Source organism: Neltuma alba, unplaced genomic scaffold (genome assembly GCF_004799145.2).
Source record: "Neltuma alba isolate B1F8T4 unplaced genomic scaffold, ASM479914v2 tig00010245_pilon, whole genome shotgun sequence".
In the NCBI taxonomy this organism is placed as follows: domain Eukaryota; kingdom Viridiplantae; phylum Streptophyta; class Magnoliopsida; order Fabales; family Fabaceae; genus Neltuma; species Neltuma alba.
Genome location: NW_021635173.1, coordinates 506,673 through 531,397, shown reverse-complemented (window position 1 = coordinate 531,397; position 24,725 = coordinate 506,673). Strand labels below are relative to the sequence as shown.

The following is a 24,725-nucleotide window of genomic DNA, read 5'->3' as shown; positions in this document are numbered from 1 at the left end:
TACATTTAAAGTTCTAATTTTGTTTTTTTGTCTTTCAAAATAAATTTTAACCTTTTTACGTGTTTTCTTTCGTAACATATAACCGAAAAAAAAAGACATAAAAAGAAGTTAAAAATTAAAATATTTTAATTTAGGCACCTAAGAAGTCAAAATCCTAAGAAAGAAAATTGTGCTTGATCTGGTATTTTGCAAATATAGTCAAATAACTAAAATGTCCTTATATCAGATTTTTTAAAAGAAAACTATCAAACTTGTCATTATCAAAACATTTCTTATTATTGGTTATTTAACACTTTTGGTAACAATATCACAAGGAAGATCACCCAATGAAATCCCAAATAGATGAACTTTTGGGTCTTCATCAACTTCTCTACCCTCTTTCAATGTGTTAGAGTCCATTGAATCTCTTTTTCTTTTCATGGCCATCCTAGAAGGGAAAGAGGAGAAAATATATAATAGGAGCTTATTCTATAGATTATGTCCAAACAAAAAGGAAAACCAAGAAGAGGTCAAAAACTGGTTAATTAAAATGCTGGGTATAGTGAAAAGAAACGAGACTCGTGGAAATAGAAACAAAAATTTCTACCTTTCGGTCTTGGTCGGTTGCTCTCTCAGCTTCTTCCTCTTTCAACGGTACGGGCTTTGTCTCTTCCTCTCTTTCCCAGCCTCCTCTTTCGATCTTGAGGTCTATATGCTATTGCTGATTGGCCTAGAAACATACCTAGATCTAAAATCAAACCTATCAATATAATATGTAATATATTATTCACTTCTATCTTTACTATAAGATTGAGTCAAATAATTTTGGTTTGATTAAGAAAATTAAATAGAGTTGTTAATTATGACAAATGGGATATGATCTCTCTAAAACATAGCTCTATATAATATTAAATTATATATTAGTTTATATGTTAGGTTAATAATGAGTATATTATAGCCATGATCACCATTACTATCAACATTTTGCTTTCTTTGAATCACTTGACTCCTAACTTTTGAGCTTAATTTCTATTCTTTCTAAAATTAATTCTATATACTATTCCTCCGTAGTTGTACATGTAAAATCTATTTCCAAGTTTAAATTAAACAAAATCTAACTCCTTCCCCATGAATTCTACTTGGTCGAACACTATAGGGTTTTAGGGGGAAAAAAATTCTATTTTCAATACTTTCAAATTTCCTTTTTCACTTTACCCCACACAATTTTTCATTTTAAATACATTAGAAGCATTAAAATCATCAAAATCCAACCCTATAAAGAACCCCAGGTCTAGCCAAAATATTACACAACATAGGGGAAGTTGGGTTCTTTCTAATTTCATCACAAAACCACTTGATTATCACCCCTTTCTTCATTTTAATCATTATTCCAACACCAAACAATCTTTGACATGGCTTAAACACATTTGGACAGCATTTCATCTTAGGATTTTAACCTTCCAAAATCCATTAAAACCATATTTAAAACCATTAACTCATAAAGCATAATAAACTAGAAGGATATTCACGCTCTTACCTTGATTTGGGACTTAATTTCACTTAGGTTTGGTTTGATCTTCTCTTCCTCCTTACTCCTTCTCACTTGGCCAAACTTCCTCTCTCTCTCTCTCTCTCTCTCTCTCTCATGCTTTTGAGTTGGTCAAAAATCTGGCCATGAAGGAGGGGACGGGGTATTTCTAGAATGGCTCAAATTTATCTTCTGATAATCCTTCAAATTTATCATTTACCTTTATCACGTGCACTTGTCTTCATCTTGCTCTACTCCCTTTATGATTTTGCCACATTAATCTACTTAGGTGTTCTCCTCATTCAATTCCATTGCCATTTCAGGGGATACCTCGTGCCACCTATTATATATGCATAAAATTAGTATTTTTTATTACATAATTTCATTTCTTCCAAGCATACCCCTTAACAACTTGTAAAATTCTATCCATGTCCCTTCGTCAAATTGGATTAAAATAGGGGGAAAATAGAAAAAATGCATGTTCCCTCTTATCATTAACTATTTCTCCATCTATTTTACAATTTTATATTATATTTGGTACTTTTTCAAGTTTTGACTTACTTGATAACCTTAGGACATGTTCTGATACCCTTTTTTCATCCCAAATAACTTCACATGGCATTATATATCATGCTTAAAGAGTGAGTGATGCTCTTCCCTTTTTTCCCTCATTAAAATGTTTAATAATATTTAATTCGGAGTAATTTGACTGATTGCTTTCTACCGATCCATGACTCTGAGAATTTGTCTCTAGGTACCAATACTACCTTTTCATCATGGAAAATTTCTCCAATTTTTTCTCAAGTCAAAAGTCAATTCATAGATGGTTTATTTTGACTTTCCTCAAATGATGTATAAATAAGATTTAAATTCTGTTAAAACTAACTTCTTTGCTTTTTGGGAATGAAATCATTTTTAAAACTTGTGATAATTCTTAAAGCATTATTCCCTTTTTTTTTTTCTAATTATCTGAGACGTCTTCATATTTTAAATAATTCAATTCTGACTAGTATTTGTAATTAGCCAAAACTCTAGGAATTTAATCATTTTTTAGGGGTATTTTTATTATTTTTTTCCTTATATGGGTCTTCGAATCTCATTTCCCTTTTTTATAGAATTTTTGAAATTTTTTTATAATTTTCGAGTGTACTTTCCATCATTGCTTTTTTTGGCTCGAAACTTTCTGAATTTATAATTAAATTCCTGCTCAAATTTAGCATCAGGAATCATCTCACTAAGAATCATTTTCAATTCTCATACTTGAGTCTTTGAGACTTCATCAGAGTCTCTAACTTGTTTGTTTCGTTGTTTTAGAAAACTCTTACTTTGGGATTTAGTCTCTAGAAATCCTCTCGTCCTTCCAAGGAAGTTCTGTCAAAAAAAGTCTGGTATTCTGTTCATTTTAGATTAATTTTGGTGTTTCTAAGCTTAAAATTTGGAATATTACATTAGGTAGAACTCTTATTTTGAAGTTTACTAGTTCACATGTTTTATTAATTATTATCATTTCGTGCATAGTTTTTAAGTCAAAAACTGTTATTCATATATATAAGCAAAGATTAACAGTTTGGAGCTTTAGTTTTGTTTCAAAACGATTATCACCTTAAAGTCAATAAATTTTTTGCCAACAAATTCAATAAATTTATGTTAATATTATTTATTTGGTATTTAATAAGCTTGTATTTAAAGACTTATTTTTGAATTATTATTTATTTAAAATTTAATATTTTTTTAATCATTAACCAAAGGAAAATTTTAATAGTGACTTAATTTTTTTGGGAACATTTCAGTTAGCTCCCACAGTAAACAATTAATTTCCAATAGCCCACACAAAATTATGAGATTTCACTACACAATTTTTTAGATGAAATTAAATTTTATTAATGAAAAGATAAAGATCTCTGTGATTTAATTTTTTTTAAACAAAAATTCTTATAAATTGCCACCTTTGAGTTGTTTATATGGGAATTCATAATCCTAGAGTAAAGATAAATAGGTGTAAATAAACAAATCAACTTCGATAATTTATAATTCAAATTCGGTGATTTACAAAGAACATAAGAAAATTCACAATTCCAAATACATATATTTAGGTGTAAATAAACAACTCAAATTCAATAATTTACAATTAAAATTTAACGATTTACAAAGAACATAAACAAATTCACAACCTCTAAATGTAAATATTTAGTGAATAACAACTGAAATTAGGCGATTTACAAAAAAAAATAAGGTAATTCTCATTCTCCAAATGCAAGGGGATTTTTGTCTTTTCACCCAGAATAAATTTTATATAATAAGAATTAAATTATTAAAGGGAAAATGACCATGAAATATCTTGTGAAAATTAAAAAGGCAAAAAAGGAACTCAAATAAGTAAAATACCCAAATGGTTATTAGGTATAAATATGGGATTTTCATGTTTTGCTAAAGTGACTAAAATGCCCATGAAGTGAAAGAAAAAACAGCTAACTGTGAAAACATTTAGAACAGAGCAAGACATTGAAGAACACGTGAAGGATGAAAGTTGAAAAGAGAAAGCTTGGAGTAACACGTTTAATGCTGGAAAGAGGAAAATGTGAGTCATTTATCTTTCAAAATGCTATTATCCTACTCCTTCGACCATCATCATTTTGCAGATGTTGTTCATTTGGATGGGTTTTGCTTGTGGGTAAGTGGGTTTGTAGTAGGAGAAGGAGAGAATGTGCAGTATTATGTAAGTGGGTAGAAGTTAATGATGAGGTTTGAGTTCTTCATTTTTGTGGTTTCTTCAACGTCAGATGGGGTTAGTTTTGTTGGTAAGGAGGGTTTAAATTGAGTATTTGATGAGAATGAAAGACAGACATATCAGAAATAAAAAAATGGTGGCAAGTGATTATGTGACTGTGAGGATTACGTGCAAATAATAAGCATAAACTGCTTAGTGTTGTTAAAATCAATATTCTAATTATGAAATCCTATGCTAGAGTTGTCAATGGAAGAAGAGTGTGTGTTCAATGTCACGCATATTGATGAAAATTAATTGTTAGAGAACTAAAGTTTTGATTTATGGTTGTTTGCAAGGAACAAAAAATTGGACCGGACATTAAACCAGTTGAGGTAGTGGTTCAAGAGTCAATGGGTCAGACCAAGGTCCAACTGGGATCAAACCAGTCATATTAAAATAATATAATTTAATTAAAAATGATAAAATACAAGAACAATAATAATCACTAATAAAAAAATACAAAAAAATACAATAATAGTTTGATTTTAACAATAACAAAGTATAATAATATTAAGAATTTTGATCTTTATAGTTCCTTAATAATTAAAATTAATAATTATTGATACTAAAATCATCATTCAAATTCATAATGAATGAGATATTAGGAGCTAAATGAGAAAAAATAGGATCAATAGCAATAAAATTATTCAAATCGGTTCGTTTTTACTAGTTTCACCGGTTCACTCCCAGTTTGACTACCTCTGGTTCAACTTGTGGCTTGTTCAATTCTTAAGTCGATCGGACCACTGACCGGTTCATCGGTTTTTCGGTTGAACTAGCCGATTCGGTTTGATTTTTTGTTCACTAGTTTTTTGTTGCAGGTTGTGAATCCTACTACATGTTTTGAAAAATTGTATGCAAATAGATTAAGAAAAGGATGCAAAACTCGTTATGAAAATTGTCACTTTTCATTTCACAAGTTGTTGTTTACCTTACATATTTAATAAAATTGTGTGCTTAAAGAACAGATTAAGAATGGTTTCAAATAAACAAGTTGCAAATTCCATTATGCAAGTGATAAATTTCACCACACAAATTGTTAATCCTATTAACATGTTTAATAAGATCTGTGCGCAAATGGATTAAGAACAAGTTGCAAAACTTGTTACGAGAATTGTCACTTTTATTTGGCAAGTTGTTATTCACGTTACATGTTTAGTAAAATTATGAGCGAATGGATTAAAAATAGTTTCAAATAAACAAATTGCAAATTTCCTAAAAATATGTTGCAAATCCCATTAAGCAAGCATCAAATTTCACTACGCAAGCTATGAATCACACCACATGTTTAGTAAAATTTTGAGCAAATGGATTAAAAACAGGTTGCAAAACTTGTTACGAAAATTGGTACTTTCATTTAGTAAGTTGTTATTCACGCTACATGTTTAGTAAAATTGGGAGCAAATGGAATAGAAACGGTTTCAAATAAACAAATTGCAAATCTCCTGAAAACAGACTGAAAATCTGTTGGAAACATGTTTCAAATTCCATTAAGCAAATGCTAATTTTCATTATGCAAGTTACAAATCTAGTGAAACTGTATGCAAATGAATGAAAAATGGACGAAATAACTACACAATAACAGTGATTAAATGTGTATTTGTAAACAAATTCTGTATACAATAGCAAGTCAAATATCATAACAATGGTTAGACAATGCATTTTTGTACACCAGTGCTATATGCTTAATCTATCTAATATTTACTACTGTTATAGGTGTCGTTCTTTTTAGTTATTATGGTGGGTTGTTTTAGTGAAAGCAACCTATTTTCATTAAAACAGGTGACATGTTTGATTTTAATTCAATGCGTGAAGAATCTTTGAATTTTTTTTCATTTCGAAACATAAATGACTCACACTTTTTTCTTTTTAACAATAAATGTATTGCTCTAAACTTTCTATTTTCAGTTTTCATCCTTCACATGTAGTTTCAATGTCTTACTCTGTTCTCGTTTTCATATTTAGCTGCTTTTTCTCTCATTTTATGGGTATTTTAGTCACTTTAGGAAAACATGAAATGCCTGTTTGGGCATTTTACTTATTTGAGTTCCTTTTTTGTCTTTTTGATTTTCACAAGATATAATCATTTTCCCGTTATTTTAAATATAAAAAAAATTAGCAAGCTATAAGTCAATTAAGACAGAAATGTTGGCGAAAGCCCAAAAAAAGGTTAAGATAAAAAGATTTATTTTAACTTGCTTTCTTCTTCTTCCCTTTTTTTTTTTTGGGCCTTTATGCTTCACTCTTAGCCACTCTTTCTTCACGCAGTGTGCTTGGCCGCTTCCCTACTCCCGCCGCCGCCGCCTGCTCTATCGTTGTCCATGGTTCCGCCATCTCTCCCATAGTCTTCTTCAGTCTCATCGTCATTCTTGTCATCTCTGAGTTCGTTCTCTCCAGGTGAGTCTGCGTCTGTGGCTACCGCCTTTGCTAAATATGCTTTCCTGCTTCAGGGGGGCCATACAATAGAAATTCTCTCCATAGTTGTCCCTTCCCTATGAAATTTTAATCAATAAAGTTGAGCAATGGTCGGATGCTTTATATGCTAAAAGTTCTTTGACTGATGATGATATTAGAAGACGCAAATCTCCAAACAAGAGTTTTCATAAAATTTTGGTTAAGTCAGTAATTATCTATCACCAATGAACTTCCTCACTTGGAGAAAACATAAATCAGACATGATGATCGTTGAACCATCAGATTAGCAAGACTCAGTTCATTGGTCATGAAATTAGTGTTTTTTTTTTTTTTTGCTACTTAATTTGCATACCTCAGACAAGTTCTTTTCGTCTTTTAAATTCAAATATTTAAGTCTATCATTTTGGAATTTGGATTATTTAAATAGAAGAAAGTTTGAATCGAATCTTGTGAAAATTAAGTTGCTTCTTATATTGCCTGGATAAAGCTTACTGATGCTGGTGTTATCGATTTAAATACAATCATGTACTCTGCTTGATGTATTATTCTTTTATTGCATTGGTGTTTCAGTTTGATCTTCTGTGAAGTTTTTGCTATTTATGATGTTATTGTGGCAATCATTCTGCAAACCACACTCGAGTGTGCTATTTTTGCCTCTTGAATTATTATGGGAAATCTCGTTTGTGGGCATATTATCTTCTTGGAACTTGATGAAATTTTCTCGACGAATTGAATTCAAATTGTCTTCTTCACACTTTCTTATAATTATTTGATTTTTCAGTATCAAGTTATGTGTTGGGATAACTGGAAGCAGCAGTGCATTGTCACGTGAAGAAATATGGAACATGATGAAAGATTGTGAATTTTCGCCAACTAATATTATCAAGATCTATAGAGTTCTCTTGTAAGGGCTTTTCTTGAGACTGAGAGATCTGTTCTTGCCGGTCGAGCTTTAGGAATCAAAAGGGAATGGACAGCAAGACTCTATTTCTTCATGAAGAAATCATTAGAAATATTCTCAAACGGCTTCCTGTGAAGTCCCTGCTTCGATTTCAATGTGTGTGCAAACAGTGGAAAAATCTCATCAAAACTCGATCTTTTGTTGCAGACCACCTTCACCACTTCGGTCATCGAAATCTTTCTCTTCTTTTAGAACGGAGTCCTTTGCGCTTGTGTTTGCTTGATTGCAGGCTACAACTCCATGAAGTTCAAAATGCCCCTTCGAGCAAATCCGTCAATGGTGCTATGATTGTGGGTTCCTGCAACGGCTTGCTTTCTGTTGAAATCAATCGTGATAAAAAATTTCCTCCTTCCCTTTTATTGTGGAATCCTGCGAATCGAGCGTTTAGATATGTGCCTAGAAGAACTTATTCTGACTCTAATAAATGTGAGGTCGGATTTGGGTTCAGTGCAGTTGCTAATGATTACAAGATAGTGAGAACTTATGCCAAGTTTGGTGATGCGGTTAATCGAGTGGAAGTGTTTTCATTAAGTAGAGGGACATGGAAAGGAATAGATATTGGGAACTTGAAGGGGGTTAAACTTTATGCTGGAAGTGTCACAACTAATGGAGCTATATTTTGGTCTGGGTTAAAACTAGGTGCAGAGGAGAAGGATGATACAGAGGTGATAGTTTCATTTGAACTAGCAAAGGAAGTCTTTACATTGCTGCCAAGGCCTGAGTTAGACTATAATGCAAGTGAAAGGCTTACTGTTTATGAGAATAAGCTTGCTATGCTTTCTAACATTTGGGATGCAGATGATGAAAGCTCTGATTGGATTGATTTGTGGGTGATGGAGGAAGGTAATTGTGCATCTGGGGAGGGATGGAGTTGGAGTAAAATATATACTAGCAGTCCTTGTCCATACATGTTATATCCAATGACTGTTTGGAGGAACCAGATCGTCTGCGAAGCTTTTCCTGAAGAGGATGATGTGAAAGGAAGACATGTTCTATATCTGTTGAATCCTACTACTAATGATGCTAAGAGGTTTGATATTCCCAAATGCGGCTATGTTCGTAATATGTGGAATTATGTGGAGAGCTTGGTATCACTTGGCACCTACCGTTGATTCTAAAACCTAATTATTACATTGCAGATTTTCCTTTTTTTTTTTTTTGGTAAAACGGGAAAAACCCCTGTCAAACATTCCAGATTTACGTTGTTTAAGTACTTTTGATGGAAAGGAATCTCTAATAGTTTGGATTTTCTTGTGCCTGTAATATATGATGTCTTTTGGAGATGTTATCTAGAATGATGAAACACTAGATGTAACTATAACTCGGGGCCTGTTTTTTCTCTGAGCATACCAATGTTTTTTTTTTTTGGGTGAATAATATATCACTTGTTTAATTATCTTGTATGAGAAGCAAGGAAAGTAATTGATGCCTTTTTTTCCTCTTTCATTGCTCTGAATAAAAAATCACATTCTTTGTACTTTTCCTTTCCCTCCTCTGCGCCTGCCAGATTCATCTTTCCATTATGGATATGGTTCTTCTATTTGTTTACTCTGCCTTCTGTATTTTTGCTGTCTTTATTTGGAAATAACAAATGCATTTTCTTTTTGCTTTGGTTGAGTTCCAACCTTTTTCCCCCCCTCTCACATTAGCCTTTGACATTTTAAGCTGTAACATTTGTTTAGAAATGGGGACTTCCATGAAAAGTTGACATTGTTAGTTTTATCTGTCAAATTCCATTATGATGTCACAATTTGTTTTTGGATGTTTTGTTTCCTCCATATATATATAAGTATGACTATGCTTTTGGATGGAGATTGAAAATTTTTGTGAATTTAGTTATTTGTGTGTACATTTTCATGCTATGTTGTATATTCTTTGGAAATGCTGTATGAATATTTATCTGAGAGCGTGATGAATATGTTGAAAGGTGATGGTGACACTCGTTGAAGGTGAGCTCAAATTCAAAATTATTTAGGACCTGTTTGGTTGGAGGGGAGGGTGGAGAAAAAAAGAAAATAGGTCCCTCCCCTTGTTTGGTTAGAAATTTTGGAGGTGAGGAGAGCAAACCCCCCCCCCCCCCCCCCAAAAATCTTCCCTCATTTTAACTTCACTCCCAATTGGGGCTTTTAGGAGGTTAGTTAAAATGTTAGACCATTTTACTATTTTACTATTTTTCATATTTCATTAATGCTCATAAAAAATAAAAAATATATTATTATAAAAATAATTTTAAATAAAAATGTATTATTATAATAAAAAATATGATAATAAAAATTATTACCATGAAAAATTATATTATTATAAATTAATTAATTTTTACAAAAATATTATTTTATTAACTAAAATATGTTCTAAAGCAAGAAGAAAAAACATAGCAAAAAGATTTTAAAAATTTTATTTTTTTTAAAAGCAAAGTAAATTTGTTAATTTGATTATTTAAAAGGGAAAACCATATTGGAGGTACTTATACTTTTTTTTCAATTTTCAATTTGGTACCTATGTGTTTTTTGTTCTTGACTAAATCTTTAATTTTGCTCTATTAACATCATTAATCCTTATGTAGAGACTAAAAATATCAATAGAATAAAGTTATAAGAGCTAATGTTACTAAAAAGATAAAATTAAATGTTTATTTAAAGGGAAAAAATACATAGGTACCAAATTAAAAATTGAGAGAAAGTATAGGTACCTTCAATATGGTGTTCCCTATTTAAAATGTTATCATGCTAATTAGAGTAAAAAATACTGTACTAATTGTTTAATACACATATTAATATAACAATATTGCATTTTTATTAAATTATGTAATTTGAATTAAAATGTAAATTAATTTATGTAATATATAAATAAAAATAAAAACTAACATGTAAGGGTGAAATGGTAAATTGATCAGTATTATATTCTTTCATTAGGAGTTAGTCTTTGTGCTGTTATTTGCTTAGTCCTTAGAGCCCGTTTGGCAGAAAGAATTGATTGGAATGAAAAAGGAATAGAATGAAAAATTTTTAAGTAATAATATTTTTGGTAAGCATTAGAATGAAAAAAGAGTTGATGAAAAATTTTATATTTAGTTGGATGAAAATGAGTTAGAAAATTGTGTAATTTTATTGTATTACCCTTAATGAAAGAATATAATATTTTTAAGCAAAAATGATTTTTAACCTTATATAATAATATTATTATTAAAAAATCAATAACTAAAAAAATAATAAAAATATATTATAATTTAAGTAAATATAAATATAAATATAAAAATAACAATAAATATTAAATTATTAAAAATAATGAAATAAAAAATAAATAAAATATAATTCATAAGCAAAGAAAAGAAGGAAGTATAACCAAATAATCTATAAATCTAATGGACATAAATAAAGTCGAATAAAATGTGAATTTTTCGATGACACACATTTATTAATTTAAATTTAAATGAGTCAAATGATTTATCATTGCAAAAACCCTTGAAATTTAATTTTTAATACAACAAGACCCATTTAAAAAAATTTTGTATTTTGAAATTTATTTTCAAGATGGTGAGCAAATGTCAAATTCGAATCTACTCAAACGAATTTGAATTTGATGCAATAAATTTAATTTTTTTTCAATCAATTCGAATATGTTCATTTCTTTCATAGCTTAACGTTTAAATACAGATTTATTAATGTAAATTCAAATTTTTATCAACAAATTTCAATTTATACACGATACTTTTTTATTTTTCACGCAAAATTTGAATTTATTAAGTTTATGTTACGTTCTACTTTTTATGCTTTCAACACAATAGCTTTTGATTATATATAACTTTTTCAGTTTAAATTTAAATTAGACAAACGACCTATCATTGAAAAACTGTCCAAATATAGTTTTCAATTCAACAAGATCCATTTAAAAACATTTTTTAATTTTAAAGTTATGATCGCAAAGGTAAGCAAGGGCAAGAAATGTTTTTTCTTACCAGATTTTGAATCAGATTTGAAAAATCATATCTAGTTTATATAGAGGTTTTTTTTTTTTTTTATTGAGGCAAATGTTGTTAAAAAAACTTATTTAATGAAGCTTGATACTTGTTGGTCAATCCATGTGGGTTAGTTGAGCGACTCAACAGTGACAAAATAGAGAAACATATGGCAAAGATGAAGATTCAATGATACGTTAGGTATTCAAACAACTTCACATGATTTCATTGATCAGAGCATTTTATTCAAATTTGAAAGACAATTTAGTCTTTTGTATTTTTCCGCTTGTGATGGAAAATGGGTTCCCACCAAAAGTGGGAACTCATTTTTCCTTGCACAGTGGAAAATCTACTGCCGCTGAAAAATGGGTTGCGGAAAAATGTTGCCACTCAATGCACAAGATTGATAGAAAATCAACATTTTTTTTCCATCGTTAGATTTTCACTCTCCCAAGCGGGCTCTTGATTTTCAGAAATAGGGGCAGTTGTTTGTAGTAGCAATAAATCCGTCATTTGTTGGAAATAAAATAAAATAAAATAAAATAAAATCCATCATTTGTTGGGATATTTCTTGATTTCTTAAATTTTCGTTTTTGAGCCAGTATATAAGTCACATTGGTTCTGCATAAAACTTACACATGATTTTCTCTTTATTTTTCATATATTATGTCCCCATAAAACGAGAATCACTCTGCCTCAAATGACAATTCATTCATTAAAGGGATAAGCTTGGTATTCGCCACCTCTTGCTCATAACTGGTAATTTATAACAAATATATTTTGATTTTCCTAAGTTGAATTATTTAATTATGTGCATTAAAATCATCTCTTAGTAAAAAAAACTTCATTAATACGTGCACTAAATAAGAATGATTTCGATAAAAAAAATTTGGAATTAGAATAAAAATAGGATTTGGGTAGCAAAGCACGATTACCAATTTGGATTTTAGTTGATGATTCTTTGACTTTTGTCTTTTGACCCTTAAATGAGGAAAACTTTCCCATAGTCATCTTCTAATACAAATTTGAAAATGAGAAAATACGTTTTCATTTAACTTAATTATTGTTGATACTGCACTAACTTCAAATAAGTCATTTTATAAATAGCGACTTCCTATAAATTAAACTATTAAAGTATTAAACACATACTTCCACACCTAAATATAAGGTTCTTTTAACTTATTTGTAGCATCTAAAAAAATTTAAGATGACTATTTGTAATTAATATATAGAAAATTTATGACACTTTTTCAATAATATTCATTCCATTTAATGATTAGAATTTAATGTGCAGGCATAAAAATACTCCAACAAATAATTATGTAAAATTGATTTAGCAATGAGAAAATTCCAATATTCATAACAGAATAAAAGAAGATATATCTCAAAGCTATTATTTCACCTTTTACTAAAGAATGCTGTGAGTCCAGTCAAAGAATTATCCTGCCAACTTAAAGCTTAGAAGTTTGTCAACTTGGTTACAACAAATTTTATACAATTCATTTACATAAAAAATATTTGCTACCTGGTTACCACAAATTTTATGCAATTCTCAATAGCTCTTCTTAAATGTTTAGCAATTATTCAATCATCTTTTCATTTTCTTCTCTTTACTATTAACTAGTAAAGGAACACTGTTCTGGATGTAAGTGCTGGCACTAGCTCAGTCAAACAACTCAATCTAGTTCCAAGCAAAATATATCCAAACTCAGTGAAATTAATACACAAGGACATTAAGAAATTATTAGGAAAATGAAGAATTGGACCTTGTGTTGACCCGATTAATAGATACTACTTTAGTCTTTAATATAAGATCCAATTTACTAATTTAAAAATATTAAGAAAGTTACTAAATTACTTTAAAGTATTTTTATATATATTGCTCTTTTCCAAATTAATTTGCCTTGCTTATAAATTGATATATAATCTCATGATGCATATAAGTATTTTAAAGAGATCATATAACATCTGTTATAATTAAGTAATTTACTAATTTTCCTAATCTCCTCAAACTAGCTAATTGGGTCTTATATTAAGAACTGGAAATAGTATATTTTTAAGATAGAAAATAAGTGACCCTAAAATATGAACATTACATATAAATGCAACTTATCATCTAGACAGTGAAGCTCGCCCTTCGTCTCCATGTGACTGGGACTCTGGAACTTTGGGATATGTGATTGAATCACTGCAACCAAATTTCTAGTCCAGGTTTGGGCTTCCATGTACCGTAGTCAGATTTAAAAAAAAAAAAAAGAAACTTGAGATCTATCACTATTATTTTCACTAACATATGCTTAAAATATAATTTACAGAATGAGGTCTTCAGTTTCATGGTAAAAGTACTCCACCTAGGCAGACAGAGAAGCCATGGAGTTTAGTCTACCTATAATAGAATCTATCACAGCATGCGACCCACTGGTAGCAGCAAATTTAAGATGTTTGGTAACTTCAGCTCTATCAAAATAAAGGGCACCAGATACCAGTTTATCTTTTGGCTGCAGAGCCAACCAAATCAGAGTGTCGGCACCTTCTTCACTTGTTCGAAGCTTCCCCTGAAGCCTATGAATCACAGAATGACAGAAATCAATATAAGTACTACTTAAAATCTGCCAAGTTTTGTTGATGATATCATTGGTTTCATGGATGGGATTTTTTCTTTTGTTTTTTTTTTAATCGGTTTCAAAGTCTGTGCTATCATTTTTTTCCCCCCCAAAGAGTTGTCACATTACATGTGGAGACAACTTTTAAAAGGATTCAACAAAGTGGTGCTGAGTTGCTACAAAAGTTCAATTATAGTTTAAATTACATTATAACTGCCGTGAACTAAAGCCTAATTTTAAAATTGATATACAAACTTTAAAGTGTAATGGAACACTTTGAAATGTTCAGTTCCAGTTGATAATTACACTAGCAAGCCTCATCATTTTGAATGTGATGGCAATGCATGGCTTAGCCCAATGCTGAGCTTCCAAAAATTTCCAATAAAAATTGATGCATCAGTTTTTCAATAACGTCTCAATTCAAGGGGTGAAATGTTAGGTTACTTAATTTTTATTCAATAACCAAACAGCAAAACCTCATAATGATGTGAACACTTACTTCTCATTGAAGCTTGGCAAACTCCTGGCAACTCCAGGAGTCTCAACCCAACCGGGATGCATCGAGTAAAATCCTATCCCCTTGTTTGTGTATCTCTCAGCCCACTTTTCTGTTAGGGCAACCTGGAATATGTAAACTTAGTGAATATACATTTCAAGCCCAACAGGATTTTGTGTAAACATGTGTACCACAGATAATAATAAAACTATTCTTGAGCCTTCTCCTAAGAATTCAAGTTTTTCAAATGAAAGGTTACTTAATAAAGTGAGGGAATTTCAGCGAGCAGTAATATGAGAAAATTTAGAAAAACCATTTCCTTTTGTATATCCAGTTTCATGAGCACTCAGAAATAATACCACCATAATTCTTTGTCTTTAGTGTGGATCATCATTAGGTCCATTGGACTTAATAAGTTGTGCTACTAATGTTATGATATCAAAAAAAAAAAAAAAAAAAAAAACTATACATATGTGCTCATAATCCCAGGTTGAACACAGGTATCTCTTGCAAGAAAGTGTGTAACCAGCAAATGTACGTGACATTAAGGTTTCTGCAAAAATTAAGAGTTGCAAGCATAGAGACACGATCCAAGAAATGGATTTCACTGTAGAGCTAAATTAAATTGTGTGAGGAATTGAGCATTTTTTTCAGAAACTAAAGAAAGGGTGGTCTACCACTTCCAAAAGCCTCCATTGCCTGCATGCTACTACGACATTGGATTGTTCCTCTTATGAGGGAATAAGGCATTTAAGATGTTACAGCATGATGTAAAATAAGTTGAAGGGAACGTGCAGAATGAAATGAATTAAAGGATCTCAGCTTGGTGTGATCCCACAGAATGTAGACAAAAGGCACAGCTTAAACCTCCAAAGCATTTAAACATGCCAGACTGGAGGAAACAGTCACAGATATGGTATTATTGAATCATAAACTCTATGGAAGAAGAAAACTCGGTTCTCATGCATTGAGGCATAGGCTCTCCTAAGACTGTTTCTACAATTTCCTTGCCTTCCCAACCAGCATGGAATCCCCAAATAAACACCCCCGCTTCTAATAGACATATAATTGATACCCCAATTTCCCTAGCTAATTAACTGGATCCTCACCCATATATTTGGGCATTCTCCAATAGTATGTGAACTCAGCCCGTGCTCATCATGGACCTCGTATTAGTATGACATGTTTACTAATATTTTGGTAGAAATAAAAGAAAGGGTGGAAAAGAGAGAAAGGAACGAGGGGAAAATCTTCTAGAACCAAAATATGTATTCTAGAAGTAAGGGAATCTCCAAATTAGAATAAAAAATACTTCATTGATGATTAGTCACAAGCACATAACATATACTTAATGCCAACAACAACAATTATGATAACTACTAGAAACATAGGACAAAAACTGAAAGTAACTAGCAGAAACTAACATAGAAAGATGTCAACTTAAGCAATAACTACCATCACACTATGGCCACATGTCCCAAAACTGACTCTCCTAATGATGGGCTACCATCTCTTCCTTGAATAAACTGGTAAAGGACGTTGGTTCCTATCATATTTCTGTCAAATAAAATTAATATCGCGGGAAGTGACTGGAAAACTATGGAAATAAGGTGAAGTCTTTCTTCACTGCGTGTCCCATTTTACTTCATTTCCAATAAGGTGAAGTCTTTCTGTTAGAATCGAATCCCTCAGATTTCCTAGGTTTAGCCGTTAGAAGCAAATCACTTATTATTTGGAGTTTCCTTGCTCGGGTCCTAGAATCACTCCACCTGATTATATGTAATCACTCATATTAATTCCTATTCAATGTAATCAGATTTCCTAATATACTGCAAGGGAATCGAAGCCTATTTATGTACTAATCTGCATTGGAATAATCAAGAAAATATTCAGACAATTATCGCCGGTATGGTATCAGAGCATCGGAGATAGCAAGACCTGAATATGAACAGCAATGATTTTCCTCCACTGTTTGGGACATTGCGATGGAACCAGGCGACCAGTGGCTTCAATCCGATAGCCCTAATGACTTGTTCTAGTGAGCCGAACACATCAGGCCTCCAGGTTTCATCACCCTCCGCTGCAACCCAACAATCTGGTAGCTCCACAATGGTACCAGAATTTACTGCTGCGACCCAACAATCTGGTAGCTCCACAATGGCACCAGAATTTACCGCTGCAGCTGAAAATCAGCAAATGGTGATTGCCCACAAGCTGAACGGGAGTAATTATCTCCAGTGGTCACAAAGCGTCTTGATATACCTACGAGGCCGATGCAAGGAAAAGTATGTAAACAGCCAAGCACCACAACCTCTCCCTGATGATGCGTCGTTTGACACGTGGTTTGCTGAAAACAACCAGGTCATGACCTGGTTGTGCAATTCAATGACCTTGGAGATCAGTGAAGGGCATCTACTTGCTCGGACAGCAAAAAAGATGTGGGATGCTGCCAAGCGAACTTATTCCTCTATCGACAATACTGCTGCGTTATATCAACTGAAGAAGCAACTAAGAGAACTTAAGCAAGGTACAATGTCTGTGACTCAATATTACAGTACCCTTATGCGAATCTGGCAACAATTAGGCCTATTTGAAACTCACTCCTGGAAACGCATAGCTGATGCTCAATACTATAGACAAATTATTGAGAAAGAAAGAACGTGTGATTTTCTGCTGGGTCTAACTGATGTTTTTGAAGATGTGAGGGACAGAATTATGGGCCTTAAGCCTCTACCCTCCTTATTTGAAACCTTTAACATGGTAAAATGTGAGGAAAGCAGGAAACAACTCACCCAGGTCCCAATCACCCAATCCGAACCCTTTGCTCTAGCAATCAAGGGAGCAAACCCAACAGAGCAGAAAAGAAAAGGTGATAGATGGTGTGATCACTGCAATAAGAAGGGACACACCAAGGAGATTTGCCAGAAATTACATGGAAAGCCCTCTAATCAGAACAACAAACAAAGAACAGAAAGGAAAGGGTATCACATTGAAAGGAAAGATGAAGAAAATGACAAATTGAGTACTGAGGAACCGCAGCTATTAAGATGCATTCTGGAAAAACAAACCAGCCTGCCCAACACTCATCTAGTACAATCAGGTAACTCTATAATAGCCCTCAATACCATAGTGACTAGTGATGATGTATGGATTGTGGATTCAGGAGCATCAGACCACATGACTGGTAACAAATCCCTTTTTGAAACTCTTAAATACTGTCATGAAAATTTAAAAGTAAAAGTAGCAAATGTAATCAGTACTGGTGTGTGTGGACTTGAAACAGTGGAACTTTCTAAACATCTCATTATACATAATGTACTGTATGTCACAAACCTTACTTGCAATCTGATTTCTGTGAGCAAACTAACCAAAAGTCAAGGCTGTCATGTTCTATTTAGTGACACTGGTTGTGTTTTTCAGAATCCAACATCGGGGAGGACAATTGGCAAGGCTAAGGAGTGGGATGGACTATACTACTTCAGTATGAATAATAAGGAAACAGAAAAAGTGATGGTCAGCCACTATTCTCAAAACAAGGATATATTATTACGGCAATATAGACTCGGTCACCCTAGCTTCAAATATATGAAAGACTTGTTTCCACAACTTTTTAATAAAAATACTTTGGAGTTTCTTAAATGTGATACTTGCCAACTTGCTAAACAAACTAGAGCTTCCTTTCCTAAACAATCTTATAAACCTACTGCTCTTTTTACTTTGATTCACAGTAATGTTTGGGGTCCAGCCAAAACAAAAACTCTTTCTCATGCACCATGGTTCATCACTTTTATTGATGACCACACTCGAATGACATGGGTTTGTCAAAAGAGAAATCTGAAGTTTTTGAAACCTTTAAAACATTCTTTACTTATGTGAAAAATCAATTTCAAACAACCATCAAAGTTTTGCAAAGTGACAACGCAAAAGAATACATAAGTGGAACTTTCAAAGATTTTCTTCAAGAACAGGAAATACATCATCAAACCTCTTGTGTCTACACCCCACAACAAAATGGGGTGGCGGAGGGGAAAAATAGACATTTGTTGGAAGTAACTCGAGCTATTATGTTACAAAAAAAGGTCCCAAATCTATTTTGGGGGGATGCTGTACTAACTTCTACCTATCTTATAAGCAGAGTTCCTTCCAAAATACTAAATTTCAAGTCACCAGTTCAGACATTACTCGAATATTACCCAAACTGTCCTTTAATTACCAATCTGCCTCCAAAAGTATTCGCGTGTGTAGTCTTTGTACAAAAAAATGGAGGGAAACTCGAACCTAGAGCAGAAAAATGCATTTTTATTGGTTACTCCCCAACACAAAAAGGATACAAGTGCTATTCACCTCAAACTAAAACTGTACATATCACCAAAAACACTGTCTTCTATGAAGATGAGGCTTATTCCTTAAATTACCCATTTAGGGGGAGAATTATGGAGCAGAGGAATGGCTAATTCAGGAAACAAACAATTCCCACAGACCTGAAACTACAACAACCACACCAGAAACTGAACCTATAACCCAAAACAGACCTGAAATTAGACCTGAAATTGCACCTGAAATTGCACCCACTATACCTGAAACTTCTCACCATAGACCTGAAAACTTAAACGGGCTTGGGAACTCTCTTGACAGACCTAAAACCCCACAACACAGCACAAATTCTACACCAACCTCACCACTATCGAACCATGACATCAAACAAAGTAATTCAGAAAACATCACAGAACACCCAGAAACCAATAACCCAAATTCTGAAATCAATCATGCAGACAATGAAAAGAATGGCCCTCCCACTCCAAGGCTAGGCCAGGACTCTAACACTGAAACAGATTCTAAAGAACTAGGATGGCCCATAGCACTTAGAAAAAGGGTAAGATCTTGCACGCAGCACCCCATTCAAAGGTTTGTCTCTTATGGTAACTTATCCACTAGAATGCAAAGTTTTGTTACTAACAGTGCACAGGTGAGGATACCAGAGATTTTCCAACAAGCCATGGCCAATCCTAATTGGAAGAACGCAGTGGAAGAGGAACTAAAAGCTCTAAAGGAGAACAGAACGTGGTAGGTTGCAAGTGGGTGTTCACTCCAAAATTCAATCTGGATGGAAGTCTCAACAAATACAAGGCCAGACTTGTTGCAAAGGGGTACACCCAAACCTATGGGATCGACTATGGGGAGACTTTTGCTCCTGTGGCCAAATTCAACACCATTAACGTCCTACTGTCTACAACTGCCAACTTAGATTGGCCCCTACATCAACTAGATGTAAAGAATGCATTCCTAAATGGAGATTTGGAGGAGGAAGTCTACATGAAAATCCCAGAAGGTGTGAGCAAGACTGATAATATCACCAAGGTCTGCAAACTCAAAAAATCCTTGCATGGGCTACAATAGTCACCAAAAGCATGGTTTGACAAATTTGCCAAAGCCCTAAAATGATTCGGTTACTCCCAAGGACAAGCTAACCACATACTGTTTGTAAAACACAACAATCAGAAAGTAGCTATGTTGACGATATTGTTATCACAGGAAATGATGAAGAATCAATTAACTCACTCAAGAAGGCATTGTCAGCTAAGTTCCAGGTGAAAGATCTCGGACAGATTAGATATTTCCTAGGCATGGAGGTAGCCAGGACAAGAAAAGGGATCAATATGTCCCAAAGTAAATACACACTTGACCTCCTACATGAAACAGGGATGCTTGGAGCTAAACCAAGCAAAACAGCCATGGATACTGCATGCAACTTGGAACTCAAACCGAATGGCACTCTAGTGGACTCAGAAAGGTACAGAAGCCTCATGGTAAAGCTAATTTATCTAACTCATACACGCCCTGACATAAGTTACGCAGTGGGAGTGGTTAATCAATTCATGCACCAACCCCAAGAGGAACATATGGAGGCCGAGTATAGAATTCTAAGCTACTTAAAACTCAATCAAGGGAAAGGAATCTTTTTTGAGAAAAACAGACAAAGAGGCATAGAAATCTATAAAGACACAGATCGTGGTAGATCACTGGAACACAGGAGATCCACCACAGGATGCTGCACTTATGTGTGGGGTAACTTAGTGACATGGAGAACCAAAAAGCAATCTGTAGTGTCCAGAAGCAATGCCGAATCAGAACTAAGGGCTGTGGCATTAGGAGTATGTGAAGGAATATGGATTACAAGACTCCTTAAGGAACTCAAAATCCCCTATGAAGGATCTCTTCACCTTTGGTGTGACAACAAAGCTAGTATTGAGATGACAAGAAATCCAATTTACCATGACAGAAAAAAACATGTGGAAATAGACAAACACTTCATCAAGGAAAAGGTAGATGGGGGCATCATAGATCTGTCCTATATACGGTCCTCAAATCAAATTGCAGATATGATGACTAGACCATTGGCAAAGGTACAATTCAAAAGGCTTCGAAGCAAGCTGGGAATGCTAGACATCTATTCTCCAACTTGAGGGGAGGTGCTAGAATTGAATCCCTCAGATTTCCTAGGTCTAGCTGTTAGAAGCAAATCACTTATTATTTGGAGTTTCCTTACTCGGGTGCTAGAATCACTGCACCTGCTTATATGTAATCACTCATATTAATTCCTATTCAATGTGATCGGATTTCCTAATATACTACAAGGGAATCCAAGCCTATTTATGTACGAATCTGCATTGGAATAATCAAGAAAATATGCAGACAATTATCTCCAGTACTTTCTTCACTGCATGTCCCATTTTACTTCATTTCCTTCTGTCCCCAGAAATTCATTCGTGCTGTAGAGGTCTGCTAAAGATTGTCCTAAGTTTCAACAGAATGAACCGGTCCCATGTTTCTCAACTTCCATGTGTGAATTCTCCAAACCTTTCCTAACTCCAAACTGCCCTCAATCCACTGGGTACCAATCCAATTGGACACTGCCTTCTAACTATTATGTTTTGTAATATATTATGTCATCCATTAGGCATCTCATGAATCGGGCATGAGTAGCTGTATCAATGAGAAGAGACAATTTCTCCTTCACTAAATGAAGACATCATCCTGCTCACGCCATTCCTAGAAATTACTAACATTGACCAGCCTATTATGAAGCGGCCCTTCCATAATTCTACATGAAGGAGGCCCATCCTTCAGGAACATTTTGAATTATTTTTGTCTGTGTCACTCACCCCATGAGAAGAGACAGGCACCTAAAGCTTTGATATTAAAAAGTAATGATTAATTGGGTAAAATTTACAGAGCCTATAAGTAGCAACAGCCTAGTAATCAAAGTTCTTCCATTTTCCCCAAAATTCACTCAGCAATCAAAACTTAACAGACCAAAAGCAAACACTGAAGGAGAGTGCAAAATGTAAATAGAGCATAACACAGACAAGGGGGAAACAGAAAATGAGACTATATCGTTTTTTTTTAAAACAAAAAAAAAGGTCTTCCCACTGAGATGCTGTATGACAAACGAAATTTTCTAGTTTAATTGTTATATAGCCCATCAAACAACGAGGTGAGGAATTTTTCTTTTTTATTTTACAATAATGCCTGTAATTGGTTTATATAGAATCAAACAAACAAGGCCTTCTCATTTTCTTAAATGAATGCCAAATAAGTGACCATCTAAAATTTGATTCTATTTCCCCCCACATTTTATCATTAGTGACTCAATTGTCAAATTAAAGCCTGATTTCTGTTCCTGCTACCTCTAAAGAGAAAACAATATTTAAGGCGACACTAAAATGATAATAAAAAAAGAATCACTATAAATTTGTACAGTTGATAGTTCAACTGACCTGGACACGCTTATTTCGAGCATACTGCTCAACCCCATTGAAGTTGCTCTCAGAGTACTGAATAGCAACAAGCCAATATATAATTAATACTGATATCATGTTAATGACTGAAGAAGATGGCATGTTCATAAAAAAATTACCATCAGATCATTGGTCAAGGGAGCAGTATACATTCCACCAGAGGAAACTGTAATAACACGAGCATCAGGGGCAGCTTTTTCCAGTAATGGCAACATTGATTCGGTCAGGGTATAAGTTCCTAATACATTTACAGCAAAGTTCAACTCAAACCTGGATTACAGCAGAGTACATTAAAAGCTGACCTATTAATATAGGATGTTAATAGAATTTTCCAATAACTCAAATTTTTATATAAAACAATAGAGACACACCCTTCTGATGTGGCAACTCGATTATTCTCGAGCAAGCCGGCATTGTTTATCTTGACAAAGAACATTGTATACAAGTTAGATTTTCCGCATGAATTAAAATTTATATAAAAGCATAAGGGCAATTGAGAATTTACCAACACATGAACTGGCACATCCTTTTTAGAAAATCTGGATGCCAATGACTTGATCTCACTGACAGAAGAAAGATCACAAACCTGCAAATCAAATTAGCAAGTTGTATAAAAGCATATAACTTGCAGAAAGAGTCTTCAAACTCCTGTGTGATTCATGATATTTAGAATAGCTGTTCTCTTTAATTACGTCAAAACACACAGCATATGCAGCAAGGTGATTGTGATACCTCCAAATGAACATTCGGGTTTCCTGTTGTGGATTGAATTTTAGAAAGAGCATCCTCTCCCCTCTCCTTATTTCGACATACAAGATACACAGTTGCACCACTGGTGGAATCATTAATCAGTATCAATATCAATATAAAACCTTTTAACCCATAAAAGAAATATCAACATACAATCTATAGCAAACAGCACTGTTCACAAATCACGAATTTAACTCATTCATCAAATTTCGTGCAATGTGTACCCAAAAAAACGTGAATAATTATATAATATAAGTATGTACTGAAGACACGGAATTGAAGAGACAAAATGTCAGAGAAAGATCATCACCGTTGGGCAAGACCCTCCGCTGTCGCATAGCCAATTCCAGAGTTTGCTCCGGTAACAATGCAATTTTTACTGGGTATTTTTGCTTCCATATCCTCTGGTTTGAATCTCTTCGAATGCTCCCTACAAAGAACTTCACAAATTAACCAAGGCAAGAATGGGACAATTTAACATCGACGTAAACTCTCCAAAAGGAAAAACAAAACAAATGATAGAAGATAAGCAAGTACAAAGTTGTTTCTTGCAGCAAAATTTCGATTTATAAAAGATGCATCAAACAAACAAATCAAAACCCGTCGCTGACTCCCAAAAAATAGGAAGTGCAATTTATCTTATCTCATCAAACAAACCAAGTGGGAAAAGGAATTAACAAAGGTACTCACAGAAATCCAGCTTTGGTGAAATTCAGGTACCCATAAACAGCGAAAGCCGTTGATCTCCATGCCTACCGAAACAAGTTATGAGAAGAAGAAGAGAAGAAGAAGAAAGCGAAAAGTAAGCAAATTGTAGGAACTGGTGACGATTTGGGGATAAAGGAATGCATTGGAATCTGAAGGGTTTACCTTGAGAACGAACATTGCGAGTGCCGTGAGGGGGATGTCAGCGCTCAAGGTCACAGTGATCATGGGATGAGTGAGTTCCAACTACCAAGTGCAACTTCCGGATTGAACCGCGTGTTTTGCGTGCCTCCGTGGCAGCAAATGCAATCACAAAAATATTAAAAAATAATAATTCAACTTAGGAGAATGATGCAAAATATACCTTTTTTTTTTTTTGAGTAGGATGGTATCGCTGCCTCAGGGTATCCCAGCACAACCGGCCAGACTAATTCCAGGTGCACTCGCAGGTATTGAACCCATGACATGGTAGAGAAGGCGCATTGCGTTCCTGTTTACGACCAGTCAGACCCGACCCTTACAGGCCAAAATATACCTTTAACAGCTACAAATTTCTCCCATGACTTTTTCCAATTGGAATATCTAATTAGATTTAAAATTTTAATAGACTGCATAATGATATTGAGAAAATTCTATATGAATATTATTTGGATTATAAAATTTTAAAGGAAAAATTACAAAAAAAGACTTTGAAATATAGAAAATTATGATTTAGATTTTTCAATTAACATAATTGCTATCAGGAATCATGTCTTAAATATAAATTA

The 24,725-nt window shown here is 33.5% G+C and overlaps 2 protein-coding genes across 3 annotated transcripts; one reads left to right on the top strand and one right to left on the bottom strand.

The window, feature by feature from the left end:
• Positions 1 to 6,579: 6,579 nt before the first annotated feature.
• Positions 6,580 to 8,887, top strand: LOC114755270 (F-box/kelch-repeat protein At3g06240-like). 2 transcript variants are annotated; one of them, XM_028944133.1, is made up of 2 exons: positions 6,580 to 6,671; positions 7,478 to 8,887. In XM_028944133.1, exon 2 carries the CDS (start codon positions 7,659 to 7,661, stop codon positions 8,760 to 8,762), a length of 1,104 nt encoding a protein of 367 aa, XP_028799966.1. In that variant the 5' UTR covers positions 6,580 to 6,671; positions 7,478 to 7,658; the 3' UTR covers positions 8,763 to 8,887. The 2 variants fall into 2 exon arrangements, with proteins under 2 accessions (XP_028799966.1, XP_028799965.1); XM_028944132.1 differs by having other exon boundaries at positions 7,471 to 8,887.
• A 4,924-nt stretch (positions 8,888 to 13,811) lies between these two features.
• On the bottom strand, positions 13,812 to 24,219 carry LOC114755254 (dehydrogenase/reductase SDR family member 12-like). Its single transcript, XM_028944119.1, has 10 exons — positions 24,124 to 24,219; positions 23,944 to 24,005; positions 23,564 to 23,683; positions 23,236 to 23,335; positions 23,009 to 23,089; positions 22,875 to 22,924; positions 22,623 to 22,773; positions 22,483 to 22,539; positions 14,708 to 14,829; positions 13,812 to 14,167 (listed from the first exon to the last, which is right to left on the bottom strand). The coding sequence occupies exons 1-10, from the start codon at positions 24,184 to 24,186 to the stop codon at positions 13,957 to 13,959; spliced, it is 1,017 nt and encodes a 338-aa protein (XP_028799952.1). The 5' UTR covers positions 24,187 to 24,219; the 3' UTR covers positions 13,812 to 13,956.
• Positions 24,220 to 24,725: the final 506 nt, after the last annotated feature.